Source organism: Lithobates pipiens, unplaced genomic scaffold (genome assembly GCF_037356315.1).
Source record: "Lithobates pipiens isolate NorthernLeopardFrog02 unplaced genomic scaffold, aLitPip1_a1.2 Scaffold_3, whole genome shotgun sequence".
NCBI classification, from domain to species: domain Eukaryota; kingdom Metazoa; phylum Chordata; class Amphibia; order Anura; family Ranidae; genus Lithobates; species Lithobates pipiens.
Window position 1 is genome coordinate 215,234,976 of NW_027507790.1, and position 15,603 is coordinate 215,250,578.

The following is a 15,603-nucleotide window of genomic DNA, read 5'->3' on the forward strand; positions in this document are numbered from 1 at the left end:
TTCTCTCTGCTTTTCTGAAGCCACAGCCATCAAAAGAAAGGAAGAGAAAAACTGGGCAGTCTGCCAAGAATCAGAACATTCTTTATCAAGTTGACCTTAATTATAAACATTGTAACAATTTGTGAAAGGAATAGACTGTGTGTAAGTGATAAAAGTGTAGCCACTGAAACCCTTTTTCTGACATTTGTTGGTTTCAAGATAAAATCTTTATTTTATTTTTATTGCTAGAAAATTACTTAGTACTGCCAAAAAAAAAATATATATATATATATATATAATTTTATTATATTAGACACCCTAGAGAATAAAATGGTGGTTGTTGCAATATTTTATGTTACACTGTACTTGCACAGGTCTTTCAAATGCAATTTTTTTATTTATTTTTTTAAACTTTAACCACTTAAGCCCCAGACCATTTTCCAGCTAAAGGACCAAGCCCCTTTTTGCGATTCGGTACTGTGTCGCTTTAACTGAATTGCGTGGTCGTGCGACGTGGCTCCGAAACAAAATTGACGTCCTTTTTTCCCCCACAAATAGAGCTTTCTTTTGGTGGTATTTAATCACCTCTGCGGTTTTTATTTTTTGCGCTATAAACAAATAAAAAAAGCAACAATTTTGAAAAAAAGCAATATTTTTTGCTATATATTATATATATATATATATATATATATATATATATATAATAAAAATGTTTTTCCTCAGTTTAGGCCGATATTTATTCTACATATTTTTGGTACAGAAAAAAAAAAAAAATAAAAAAAAAAAAAAATAAAAAAAAAAAATCGCAATAAGCGTATATTGATTGGTTTGCGCAAAAGTTATAGCGTCTACAAAGTTTTATGGCACTTTTATTTTTTTACTAGTAAAGGCTGCGATCAGCGATTTTTATTGTGACTGCAACATTATGGCAGACATGGACAATTTTGGGACCATTGGCATTAATACAGCAATCAGTGCAACTAAAAATGCACTGATTACTGTAAAAATGTCACTGGCAGTGAAGGGGTTAAGTTTTTTTTTTTTTTTTTCTAAACTGTAGGGTGGCGTGGCGTCTGACATCACTGATTGTCTTTCCCTATAACAGGGAACAGACGATCAGTGGCAGCCTCACTAGGAAGCACGAGGAGAGATTTGTTTACACAGACTTCTCCTCGTTCTTCAGCTCTGTGACCCGATAGCGGGACACCAGCGGTGATTGGGTCCAGCGGCCACGGAGCTCAGGACCGGGTTGCGAGTGTGCCGCCGGCGTGCTCGCGACCCATGGCTGGGCACTAAAGGGCAATGTACCTGTAAGTGCTTCTGCCCAGCCGTGCCATTCTGCAGACATACATCAGACATACATCAGCGTGAGGCGGTCCTTAAAGTGGTTGTAAACCCTTACAACACACTTTGGCCTACAGGTAAGCCTAGATTAAGGCTTACCTGTAGGTCCAAGAAATATCTCCTAAACCTATACGGGTTTAGGAGATATTTGCCCGAAGACATGCACCGCTGTCTACGGTGCATGCGCCGTAGACAGCGGCGTGCAGGCGCACTGAGCGCGGCTTTCTCACCGACGGACAGCGGCGGAGCGGCGACCCACCAAGAAGATGGATGCGCCGGACTACAGGGGACAGCGGTGACTTCGCTGGCTCCTGTGTCAGGTAAGTGACACATAATGGACTACTATGCAATGCATAGTAGTCCATTATGCTTTGCCTTTGCAGGGAATGAAAGGAAGTAAACTCATCAGGGTTTAACTCCTCTTTAAGCGGTAAAAAAAAACAAAATAAAAAAAAAAAAAAAAAAAAAAAAAAAAAAACCACACTAACCAGTAAAGTTAGCTTTTTTTTGTATAATGTGAAAGATTGTGTCACAAGAATCATGAGAGAATTGAGATCTTTTTATTCTAAGCACAAAAAAAAAAAAAAATTGTGATATTCTCATTTTGGTCAGAATCGTGCAGCTCTACCACTTCACCCCCCGGAAGGATTTACCCCCTGCCTGACCAGAGCATTTTTTGCAACATGGCACAGCGTCGCTTTAGCTTACAATTGCGCGGTCGTGCGACATTGTACCCAAACAAAATTGATGTCCTTTTTTCACCCCAAATAGAGCTTTCTTTTGGTGGCATTTGATCACCTCTGCGTTTCTTATTTTTTGCACTATAAAAGTAATGGCGGCGAGCTGCAATTTTTATTGTGACTACGACATTGTGGCGGACAGATTGGACACTTATGACACTTTTTTGGGACCACTGAAATTTTTACAGCAATCAGAGCTTAAAAAAGTATAAAAGGTCAATGAGTTTCTGGACTCCTGACAGACCCTTGCATCTTTCATCCAGTGCTGCACTGACATTTCTGGATTGTGAGTCATGGGGAAAGCAAAGGATCTGTAGGAAAAGGTAGTTGAACTGTATAAAACAGGAAAGGGATATAAAAAGATATCCAAGAAATTGATAATGCCAATCAGCAGTGTTCAAACTCTAATCAAGAAGTGGAAAATGGGGGGGTTCTGTTGAAACCAAACCACGGTCAGGTAGAGCAACTAAAAAGAAAAGACCACAAATCTCTTCAGGTGAAAAGTACCAGTTACTTACCGGTAACTGTCTTTCTGGGAAATCTTCCAGGACGGCACATCTGAGAGATGAGAGGCTCCTCCCTACAGGAAACACAATCAATCGACAGCTGTTTTAAGTCCCCACCCTTCCCCTTGATCCTCAGTTTGTAGAGAAGTAACTCCTGAACCAGGTTCACAAGGGAAATCATTCCTCATAGGTACTCACCTTCTAGTGTTCTAGAATTTTCCCTCCTCCAACGGGCGGGAAGTAGGCCTGCCGTCCTGGAAGATTTCCCAGAAAGACAGTTACCGGTAAGTAACTGGTACTTTTCTCAAGTCATCTTCCAGGACGGCACATCTGAGAGGATAAACAAGTACCTCAGGCCTACCTTAGGGTGGGGCCACTGCAAAACCCTCTTGGCGAACCTTGGCTCTGCAGTGAGCTTTACCTCCACTCCATACGCTCATATGCTTGATGAAGGCATGTTAGCTGGATCATGCGGCTGATCTGCAGGTCTGCTCCACAGATGTTCCTGCCTTTTTCGCTTCAGATGCAGTATCTAGGTGAAATGGGCTCTTAAAAATGGAATCAGAAAACATGTTAAACTTGTAGGTTAGCAATGTTGCCTATCTCACACATCTAACAACCATGGCCTATTATGCCTGTAGGTGCTACTTAGAACCACTAAAAAGATAAATAAGAGACCTGTGTAAGACAAGGACACTACATTAATCAATAAGAGGGCCTGTCTTAACACTATCCTGTTGAGGGAAATAAAACTGCTTCCCTTTTATCTTTATGTCAGCAAAAGACTAAAGGGAAGCCTACTTAAGGGAAATAGATTAACAGAAGCTTGAACCCTGGGTTTAAGGCACGCCCAATCTATGTCCTTACTTACGCCTGAGAGCCTTCTTCAGGAGATTAAAGTCCCTAGCAGGAGTAGACTACCCATATTGCTATGTCTAGTTTTGCTAAAAGGGCAAAATGAAGGCCATGCACCGAGCCGAAACCTATTCGATCGGGTATACATCTTTATACTTCATCCTCAGGCCCTAATACTCCTCTGAACAGAACTCTCCAAGTTCTTACTAAACAGGGCGATTCATTATCCCCTTCCTCCAGTGTCCCATAACCCTACAGGGCTTCAACCCTAGGAAATGGTTCTGGCATCCCTGAATGCAAGTGGTCAAGGTTTTCTGACATGTGGCATCTGCAGCCCGAACTCCATGGAAAAGAAGGCTGAAATACAAAAGGTGATACATGCATTATTAATATCACAAATAAAATGATCATAGATTGTGGGCACGGCACAATAGATTTAGACAGAAAGGACACAAGCATAGACAACAATGTTGTGTGCCTGAGTGTGACTAGCTAAACCAATATATCAAATATGGGAAGAGACCCAAATCTGAACCTCAACGTAGACAAACAGTCCTCATAGTCTGGTTTTCTGATGTGCTGCCAAGACGTAAAAACATTAAGACTCAAGCAAACCCTAAATGCTGCGTATTTCTTTAGTGCAGCTAGCTAGGTCATAACTGATATATAAATACGGAAAGGACAGGAACCCCCTTTACTGTTGTGCTTTACCTATGTACAGCAAAACAAGGCTATAAAGACAGAAAGACCCAAACTTCTATGTTGTGTATTTCTGACAAACCACCACAGTTATAAGATTAATATGAACACCAACTCGCGTGTTGTGCATTTCTGCTATGCCACAGGGAAAAATATGGAACACAAGACAATCCTTTCTGTCATGCACTTCTGTAGTGTAGTTCAGATAGAACCAACACTGAGAAAGGACACGAGCAACCTGCAGCATTGTGTTTTTCTGAAACAGAAAGCACCAACAAGCTTCAATCTTGAGTATTTCTGCTGTGCAACAAAATAAAAGCAGACACTGAGGAAAAAGACAGACAGCCTTTACAGCTGCAATCTTTCTGGTCCGCTGCAAAATAAAACAATAACGCCATGATGAGTATTCCTGCTGTGTAGCAAAACCTCAATCAGAAGGGACAGATAAGTTTAGGGTTCCCACACCCGTGCGACCCAACCTGCGACTTGGGACTGCAAGACGCATGAGAAGTCATATACTATGGCTTCCAATGGGTACCATTTGTGTCTGTGCGACACCAGCAGTCCCTGATTCCTGGATCCACAGACCTCAAGATTACACAGGTCGCAGGGAAAAAAAACAAATAGCAATTTTCAGGTCGAACAAGTAAGGGGTCCCCAATGCTGTGACTCCCTGGAGGATTGCAGCCAACAAACCCCTGCTGTGTATCCCTAAGATGCAGAAAGGTAGATCCATGAGAAACACTGCTTAGCCTGATATACAAACGATAAGGCAGTAAATATAGGACATACAGGACACAAACATTCAATCTTTGTGTATGTCTGATGTGTAGTAATATACCAATACTGAGCAGAGATGCCACCATCCTCAATGTGTCTCTCAGCTGAGCAGCAAAAACAAAATCAGAAAAAGACAAGCAACCTTCACTGCTGTGTCCTTTCTGATATGCAGCCAATAAGGCAGAATATGCAAGACATAAAAGGACAGACAACCTTCAATCTTGTATATGTCTGATGTGCAACAATATAACAATTCTGAATAGAGATAGCACATCCATATTGAAGCGATTTGGCCTTGCGACTCAACATGTCAAATCGCATGGCTAAAATCAGCACAACACCACTTTGTGGTGCTACATGGATTACCAAAGGCAGTATATGTACTACACCTGGCAGGGGTTCAATTTGTATTTCTGCTATGTAGCCCAACAAATTCGAACCATCAATTTTCACTGCTGCCTTTCTGATAAGGCAGTAATACAGGACACAAAACCTCACAGACCTTAATGCTGTATAAATCTGATGTGCAACAATAAAACACTATGAATAGAGATAGCACACCAATATTGAAATGATTTGTCATGCGACTCAACATGTCAAATCGCATGTTTAAACTCGGCAGCCATTGCTGTTAATAGCACTGTCTGAATCAGCACAGCGCCACGCAAATCAGGACCATCAGACTTCACTGCTGCCTTTCTGATAAGTAACCAACAAGGCAGTAAAACAGGACACAAAGCCCCACAGACAGACCTCAATCTTGTGTATGTCTGATGTGCAGCAATATAACCATTATGAGCAGAGATGTCACCAGACACAATGATGTGCATTTCCGCTGTGCAACACAAAACCAGAAAGTACAGACCCCCTTCACTGTTGTATTTTTCTGATCTGTAGCCAAACAAAGCAGTACCTTTAGTATATAAAGGACAGAAAACAAGCTTCAGTGCAGTGCATTTCTGATGTACAGCAATATAGCCCTTATAAGCAGAGATGTCACAAATCTCAATGTGTATTTCTGCTGTGCCACAAAAACATCCCAGCAAGCACAAACCTTCACTACTGAGGTCTACTGGTGTGCAGCCAATGAGGAGTCATGGTCTATCCCTTTATGAAATAACCAACAGGCAATTTATTTCATAGGCATAGCCTGGGCTGTAGATACTAAACCTTCACCACCAGAGAAGAAACAGATCCTAAAATTGTTGGACCCTCTACTATTAGTAGTAGTTGTTGTCCTACCTTACCTCCATAGACTGAGCAAACGCTAGCCAGCACATATCCAGGTGGTGCTGATTAGCAACTAAAGTCTCAATGAGCCCAGCCCTAGAGACCAATTTAAGACAGCCTCTAGAAGAGGTGGTTACCAGTTTAGCCTGGGAGGTAAATAGCTATTTGCAGGCTTCAAACAATCAATTATGTAGCTCTTGCATAGGTTTGCACAGAAAATCCTCAATTAAAAGGATGTAGGGAGCGATCTTTGGTGAATCGCCTTTAGATCTGCCACTGAGTGGATTGTAGCCCAAACCAAAAAAAAAAAGTTTCTTCTTACCTCCTACACTATAATATAAACACAGTGTAAAGGTGGAGTGGGAGGTTGGAGCTTATGAAAGTTAACTATAGCAGGCAACCCCCAAAAGGAGGATCTGTGACAAGGGAACCCCTACTGTGCCACACAGTAGCTTGGTCTCTGCCCATCCTTGAATGTTAGGTCAGCTTTTAAACATTGTGAAGCAACTTCAGATTCCTAGCAGCTGGGCTAATAGGGCCGGTAACCTAGTGCACCTGCTGACCAGGGGAGCTTCTGAATCCACCAACCACTGCCCAATTAATAACCTGTTCAGTGGTATACCTGGCCTGTAAGTAACTTTGTATCTACCAGGTCCCCTCTGTACGCTATATTCATCCCTACTAAATGTACCACAACTGGGCATGTAGGGAGAGGCTGGCAACCTACTGCTGCGATAACCACAGTGTCTCTGCTGTAAGAGGGAGCTGTGGCTGGTGGTTTTAGCAGTGGCGTCTGCGCTATTTGTATCCCGACCCCAAGTTCTGCACTGCACCAGTCAGTATATACACGGGGAAGGGGGAGCAATGGCCTACCTACCTCTTTCTCATCTGAAGTGGTTTAGGCACACTCGTTCCTCTGCACCACCTGTCCACCATACAGCTTCTCTGATGTAAGAGGGGCTGCAGCTGGTGTTTTTAGCAGAAGCTTAAGGGCTATTTGAATCCAGACCCCAGGTGAGATCTCAAATGCCCAGGAACCCTCTGGCTGGAATTGGGGATTTTGCAGCTAAATTCCCACGGCAAAAGGAAAGTACTCACCGTTGTCGTCTTCCTCTTTTTGCCACAGCCAGCGGGCTTGCTTTTCCATCCTTATGGTCCACACGCAAGGAGGATAGCCGCCAAAGTGCTCCCCCCCCCCCAACTGCTGTCCCCATAGGGAGGTGCCAGGTTAGGCTGTGTCCTGCACTGTACCAGTCAGTCTATATACATGGGGGGGGGGGGGGGGGCAATGCCTTCCATTCCTCATTCCCATCTTCATATCTGAGGTGGTTAAGGCAGACATCCACCGTAGTAAACTGGTGCCTCCTCGCTCTAGAGAAAGGAGGATGTGGGCGCCTGCTCCTACTGACTCTCAGCCTTCCCTCCTGGGTAAGAACGCCGCTGCCATTTTCCCGAAGTTTGAAAATGACGCGGGTGCTTGTTGCCACGCCCTCTCCGGCAGCCCACGCGAGCTACCGGGGACCCAGGAGTCAGGGACAAGATCCCCCTGGAAAGAACCGATGGCCAGCACCCCCGTCTGAACAGCCACCTGTACAGGTAAGGAGGGGGAGACAGGATAATGGCCCCTGAAGTTCTGGGTACACCACTGTACCCAGGGTCCTTCAGCTCTCAGGGGGGCTCTTCCAATTTCTGCTGCCCGCCCTGAGGAAAAGATAGGGGAACCCCCCAGGAAGGACAAGAATATCCTACCAGACCCAGAGGCTTCCCAGGCTTGTGGTCCGGCTCCCAGGGGGAGACCACCAGCCCCAGGCTTCGGGTCATTTGGAAAAAAACAAACAGTTTCGCTGTGTAGGGAGAAACACAATCAAAAACTGAGGATCAAGGGGAAGGGTGGGGACTTAAAACAGCTGTCGATTGATTGTGTTTCCTGTAGGGAGGAGCCTCTCATCTCTCAGATGTGCCGTCCTGGAAGATGACTTGAGAAATATAGGACTCTCTGAAAACATGTGATGTGGCTGTTTTAAACCCTTACAAACCACTTTGACCTACAGGCAAGCCTAGATTAAGGCTGACCTGTAGGTCCAAGAAATATCTCCTAAACCTGTACGGTTTAGGAGATATTTACCTGAAGACAGCCACTGCGGTCTACGGCGCATGCGCCGTAGACAGCGGCGCGCAGGCACACTGGGTAAGCCGCAGATCGCGGCGATATGCCGCGAGTGTCGGCTCCCGTGTGCATGCGCGGGAGTGACGTCATCGCTGCTCCGGTGAATCACAGCGCCAGAGCAGCGAGACCCACCAAGAAGATGGACGCTCGGAACTACAGGGGACAGCGGTGACTTCGCTGGCTCCTGTGTCAGGTAAGTGACACATAATGGACTACTATGCATTGCATAGTAGTCCATTATGCTTTACCTTTGCAGGGAATGAAAGAGGAAGTAAACTCATCAGGGTTTACTTCCTCTAAGACTTACAATAAGGAGGCACTTGAAGAAAGATGGGCTGCATGGTGGAGTCACCATAAGAAAGCCATTACTATGCAAATGCCACAAAGTATCCCACTTACAATACGCCAAACAGCACAGAGTTCAAACCTGGCACAAAGTCATTTGGAGTGATGAGACCAAAATTGAGCTTTTTGGCCACAACCATAAATGCTACATTTGGAGAGGAGTCAACAAGGCCTATGAAGAAAGGTGCTCCATTCCTACTATGAAATACGGAGGTGGGTCGCTGATGTTTTGGGGATGTGTGAGCTACAAAAAGCCACAGGAAATTTGGTCAAAATTGATGGCAAGATAAATGCAGTATGTTATCAAAAAATACTGGAGGAACATTTGCATTCATCAGCCAGGAAGCTGCGCAAGGGACGTACTTGGACATTCCAACATGACAATGGTCCAAAACACAAGGCCAAGTCGACCTGTCATTGGCTACAGCAGAATAAAGTGAAGGTTCTGGAGTGGTCATCTCAGTCTCCTGACCTCAATATCATTGAGCCACTCTGGGGAGATCTCAAATGTGCAATTCATGGAAGACAGTCCAAGAATTTACAGGAACTGGAGGCTTTTTGCCAAGAGGAAAGGCCAGCTTTACCATCTGAGAAGATAAAGAGCCTCATCCACAAATACCACAAAAGACTTCAAGATGTCATTGATGTTAAAGGGGGCAATACATGGTATTAAGAACTGGGGTGTGCAAACTTTTGATCAGGGTCATTTGGGTAGTTTCTGTTGTCATTATGAAAAAAAAATAAAAAATAAAAAGTAAAAAAGTTGATTGATAATAAATGGCTTCAGCCAAAACACTAACCACGACTGAAAAAATATTTTGTGTTACTCATTCTCTGAAAAATGGTCAAGAAATCATACAGGCAGCCCTTGTTAAAGGTGCGACTGAAGTCCCACGCGTTGCAATCACCTATTTTACACAAGATTCCTTGCAACCTTTGAAGCTGAACTCCAGATATGGATTTTATTGCTTTTCTAATGTTGTAAAGTGCTGCGTAAACTGTCAGCGCTATATAACTCCTGAATAATAATAATAATAATAATAATAATAATATTGCATAGCTACATTGGTCCATCTTGGAGCAATGCAAGTCTGTACAGTGAAGGAAAAAAAAAAGTATTTGATCACCTGCCGATTTTGTACATTGGCCCACTGACAAAGAAATGATCAGTCTATAATTTTAATGGTCAGTTTATTTTAACAGCGAGAGACAGAAGAAAAATATCCAGAAAAACACATTCCAAAATAGTTCTAAATTGATTTGCATTTTAATGAGTGAAATGAGTATTTGATCCCCTCTCAATTGGCAAGATTTCTTGCTTCCAGGTGTCTTCTATACAGGTAACACGCTGAGATTAGGAGTACTCTTAAAAGGGAGTGCTCCTAATCTCAGTTGTTATGAAAAACTTTACAGAACATTTAAGTTGATGACAAAAAAGAAAAAAAGAAATGGGGTTACAGGGAAATTCCACTGAAATGCATAGGCTGCCTTTGCCAACCACCTCTGGAAAATAATAGACTAGCTAAATTCCGATGCAATGCCTACAATATTTTGAGTCACTGATCCAGCAAGATGCAAGTGAATGTGAAACCTGTGATGACAAACATGGTACGGCCATTGCCGATTTGACTTTTAAAAAGTGCAGGTTGTAGAACAGGCATCATAATCCAGCCTTCACAAACCTATGTCTGAGCAGGAACAACCACTGAGGATACATTTCTCACCAGGTAGAGAAGACAGGACCATGCTGACCACCCCAGAGACAGCCAGGGCCGCTGATAGAGGGGGGACCACCAGTCCTCCTGCATGGGGCCCGAGCAGCAGGAGCATCAGTGGAGCAGAGAACGAAAGATGGCAGAACAATGCCCTGAGCAACTGAAAGCCGGGTTCTCCCGCTCCTCTTCCATCTCCCAGCTGCTGGGTGAGACGCACATGGCCAGATTAAAGGGGGGCTGGTGCTCACCCAGATTTCAGTTCTGTCCCCCAGGCCAGCCCTCCCTTGGAAGCTGTGCCTGGCCGGCCACCACTGAGGAGGTGGTGCACTGTGTGTTGTGCTCTCACTTTGTGACAGCAGAGCATTCATCTAGCACACGAGACCGGATTGCTCTTACTGTAGATCACATTGCACTGTACACACACACACAGATTGATTATGGCCTCCTTCCCATATTTCCTGCTGCCAGGAGATAAACAGCCCTTGGGGGAGATAGGGGGTGCTGCGTGTACAGTGCAATGCAAACTACAGTAAGATCCGGTCTCATGTGCTGTATAGATGAGTGCTCTTCTGACACCAAGCGAGAGCACAACAGAGCGCACTTCCTCCTGGCTTTGTAGTGATTCCCCCTGTAAGTTGGGGGAGGGGGATGGACGGCTATCTGTGCTGGGAAGTGTAAGGTCAGTATGTGCTAGAAGGAAGAAGAGGGAAGGAAATGTTTGTGCTAGGAGGGGGGTGGAGAATTTGGGGAGGGGGTAAGAATTTGTGCTGGGAAGGGTAATTTAGAGGGGGTTGTTCTAGTCCATCAGGTAGGCTTCAAATGACTTCTAGTGTGATGAAATGTGTGGGGGTCAGACAACAGTACGTCTTACATCACTTCCGTTTGAGGCCGTAGACAGTGTTTTTCCTCAACAATTATGTCAGCAATATATGTTTGATGTTGTCTGATTAAATGTGAGTATATCACAACACCTTTTTTATCAAAATAAATGGTTTTTAAGCGGTAATACGCTATGGGCACCTTTCTCTTCTTTATATACTAAATCTTGGAGGAACGCCGATACCACAAACAAGGACCGGCCTCCCAGAGTGCTACATTATATATATATATATATATATATATATATATTATATATATATATATATATATATATATATATAATATCACTGGGATTACATTCGTTTATCTATTAGCAGATTATCTATTAGCAGACTCCACTTACTTGTTCTGAATGAGAAACCCCAAATAGCTGAAGCCATTGAATCTGGGCACACAGGCAACAGCCAAAAGCAGCTTCCATATTTCTCTTATAACTCAATAATATAAGAAGGGCCAGCCTCCCATATGACCCAAACATAAGAGATGACAATAGCCAGCTCTCATGTCTATTGGGCAGACGCACAAGCTGGCAGACACCCCTGACTGAGCCTGGGCAAATCCAAAATCGGTTATGGTTAATATTTCCCCCATAGATGTGACAATAGAGTTGTCCAGCAGCAGCTTTTCTGCCATGCATGCATGTTCATGGACTCACAGGTCAACCAAGAACCCCCTCCCAATATCTGTGCCTGAACTTACCTCTGGAAGTGGTTTGGCCACCCTGAGCTGGACCAGGGGACTATCATCAATCTGAAAGCGGACAGGATCAATACGTCCTTTCCTGCAGCCCTTAGTAACTCTGGTCTCTCCACGAAACCAATAGAAATTGACCTGAGGATTCACATCTACAAAATGGAAAAAAAAATACTAAGGAAACTCAAAAGATTCTTGAAGTTCACCCAACAACCTACTTAACACCCTTTGCACTCTAATAAAGTTGGCTGTACACAGATTGAATTCCAGCTCATCCAGCGGGATCTTTCATTAAGCGTGTGACCGCCACTGCTTGGATGAAGTTGATTGTTTAATCTGTTGTTCCCCACCTAGTGCGTGTGTGTGGTGGTAAAGAAGGTGGCCTTTACTGAAAGCACACTCCACAGTGACAAGTACATCCCCCCCCCCCTTTCCCCCATAGCGACGAGTAGATCCTCCAACTCCCCCCCCATAGCGACGAGTAGATCCTCCAACTTGCCCCCCCCCATAGCGACGAGTAGATCCTCCAACTTGCCCCCCCCCCCCCATAGCGACGAGTAGATCCTCCAACTTGCCCCCCCCCCCCATAGCGACGAGTAGATCCTCCAACTTGCCCCCCCCCCCCCCATAGCGACGAGTAGATCCTCCAACTTGCCCCCCCCCATAGCGACGAGTAGATCCTCCAACTTGCCCCCCCCCATAGCGACGAGTAGATCCTCCAACTTGCCCCCCCCCATAGCGACGAGTAGATCCTCCAACTTGCCCCCCCCCATAGCGACGAGTAGATCCTCCAACTTGCCCCCCCCCCATAGCGACGAGTAGATCCTCCAACTTGCCCCCCCCCCATAGCGACGAGTAGATCCTCCAACTTGCCCCCCCCCCCCATAGCGACGAGTAGATCCTCCAACTTGCCCCCCCCCCCCCAATAGCGACGAGTAGATCCTCCAACTTGCCCCCCCCATAGCGACGAGTAGATCCTCCAACTTGCCCCCCCCCCCCATAGCGACGAGTAGATCCTCCAACTTGCCCCCCCCCCATAGCGACGAGTAGATCCTCCAACTTGCCCCCCCCCCATAGCGACGAGTAGATCCTCCAACTCCCCCCCCCCCATAGCGACGAGTAGATCCTCCAACTCCCCCCCCCCCATAGCGACGAGTAGATCCTCCAACTCCCCCCCCCCATAGCGACGAGTAGATCCTCCAACTCCCCCCCCCATAGCGACGAGTAGATCCTCCAACTCCCCCCCCCATAGCGACGAGTAGATCCTCCAACTCCCCCCCCCATAGCGACGAGTAGATCCTCCAACTCCCCCCCCCCATAGCGACGAGTAGATCCTCCAACTCCCCCCCCCCATAGCGACGAGTAGATCCTCCAACTCCCCCCCCCCCATAGCGACGAGTAGATCCTCCAACTCCCCCCCCCCATAGCGACGAGTAGATCCTCCAACTCCCCCCCCCCCATAGCGACGAGTAGATCCTCCAACTCCCCCCCCCCCCATAGCGACGAGTAGATCCTCCAACTCCCCCCCCCCATAGCGACGAGTAGATCCTCCAACTCCCCCCCCCATAGCGACGAGTAGATCCTCCAACTCCCCCCCCCCATAGCGACGAGTAGATCCTCCAACTCCCCCCCCCCATAGCGACGAGTAGATCCTCCAACTCCCCCCCCCCCATAGCGACGAGTAGATCCTCCAACTCCCCCCCCCCATAGCGACGAGTAGATCCTCCAACTCCCCCCCCATAGCGACGAGTAGATCCTCCAACTCCCCCCCCATAGCGACGAGTAGATCCTCCAACTCCCCCCCCATAGCGACGAGTAGATCCTCCAACTCCCCCCCATAGCGACGAGTAGATCCTCCAACTCCCCCCCATAGCGACGAGTAGATCCTCCAACTCCCCCCCATAGCGACGAGTAGATCCTCCAACTCCCCCCCATAGCGACGAGTAGATCCTCCAACTCCCCCCCATAGCGACGAGTAGATCCTCCAACTCCCCCCCATAGCGACGAGTAGATCCTCCAACTCCCCCCCATAGCGACGAGTAGATCCTCCAACTCCCCCCCATAGCGACGAGTAGATCCTCCAACTCCCCCCCATAGTGATGAGTAGATCCCCCAACTCCCCCCCATAGTGATGAGTAGATCCCCCCCCATAGTGATGAGTAGATGCCCCCTCTCCCCCCCCCCCATAGCGACGAGTAGATCCTCCAACTCCCCCCCCCCCATAGCGACGAGTAGATCCTCCAACTCCCCCCCCATAGTGATGAGTAGATCCCCCCATAGTGATGAGTAGATGCCCCCTCTCCCCCCCCCATAGTGATGAGTAGATCCCCCGCCCATAGTGATGAGTAGATGCCCCCTCTCCCCCCCCCCATAGTGATGAGTAGATCCTCCAACTCCCCCCCCCATAGTGATGAGTAGATGCCCCCCCATAGTGATGAGTAGATGCCCCTTACCCAGCACCCCGTCTGTTGAGTGTTTGCAGTGGGTAGTGAGGAGGGAGGCGAGGTCGGTGATGAAGGGGGCGGAGGAGGTGAGGTGTTCCTTGTACAGGATGCTCCGCCCTCTCCGGGTGTAGTGGTAATGATGTAGTAGGAGTTCACACAGCTGAGATCGGATCCGGTCTAGCTCCTCCCCCTCCTCCGGTCCACTCCCTGTCCCCGGTAGTCCCGCTCTGTAGGCGGTCTTGGTGAAGTGCTGGTACCAGCGGTCGGAGTTCAGGGCGAAGCTCTGCGGGTACACCACATACTTCAGGCGCTGCTGCCCGGTGATCAGCTGAAGTTTACTGACGATGTCGGTCTGAGCGTGTACCCGGCTGTAGTGTCCTTCTATCCGCCGCCGCCGGGACGCCTTGCTCTTGGCGGTCATAGAGGCCACCACCGGCGGGTAGAGGGAGGTGCGGGGCACGGCGGGCTCCGGGGGGAGGAGCAGGGCGGCCGGTAAATCGAGATTGTGTTGCAGCCTGCCGAAGATCCTACGCCCCGCCATCTTGTGACCCCGGCAACCAAGGACGCGACCTTCCCCGGAGGGCTCTGATTGGATGCGTACAAGTCAGCTGTCAGCAGAGTGGCCAATTGGGATGGACGGCCGTCTAGCTGAAAGACACGCCCCCGCCGCACAAAGTCTGGGTAAAGCACGTGTAGGAAGAGAGGTCACATGATAAGAGGGGCGGGGCTGATTGCAAGCCTGTCTCAGTTTAGAATTCATAAGTCATCTTTCAGGTAGAACTATGGGCAAAACGTATTTTTTTCATTTTGGATAGAGTAAGGAAGGGTTATAACCCGTCAGAATTTTTTGTTTGCTCTCTGTGTACCATTGCATAAATGTCCCTTCACTTCCTGTCCTATAGCCAAACAGGGAGGAGGGGAATTCATTGGGGACCCCCAGGTCACCAGAACTAGTGTCACCATTGGAAGATGTATTACTTTTCTGCGAACCTTCTTTTACTTTCAATGATAATGGTAAACAGGACCAATAGAGAGGCTGAATCTCACTAACGGGGCAGAGAAAGCAATGATAAGGACAAGTGCTCTACTCCATCTCTCCGCCATCTATAAACTAGACAAAAAGTTTTACCTTAAGTAGGGATGCAGTGATACCAAGCATTTCTACGAGTATCGGTACTCCATACAAATACTCCGATGCTCGGGAGAGGAGCGTGTGCAGCGGTGGGG

The 15,603-nt window shown here is 47.0% G+C and overlaps 1 protein-coding gene across 1 annotated transcript in view; it reads right to left on the bottom strand.

The window, feature by feature from the left end:
• Positions 1-14,959, bottom strand: part of MRPS30 (mitochondrial ribosomal protein S30) — a 30,847-nt gene extending 15,888 nt beyond the window's left edge. Inside the window, exons 1-2 of the mRNA XM_077462773.1 lie at positions 14,386-14,959; positions 11,939-12,084 (exon numbers count right to left, since the gene is read on the bottom strand). Coding sequence (XP_077318899.1) covers positions 11,939-12,084; positions 14,386-14,917 — 678 coding nt within the window. The 5' untranslated portion in view covers positions 14,918-14,959. The remainder of the gene's footprint in view (positions 1-11,938; positions 12,085-14,385) is intronic.
• Positions 14,960-15,603: the final 644 nt, after the last annotated feature.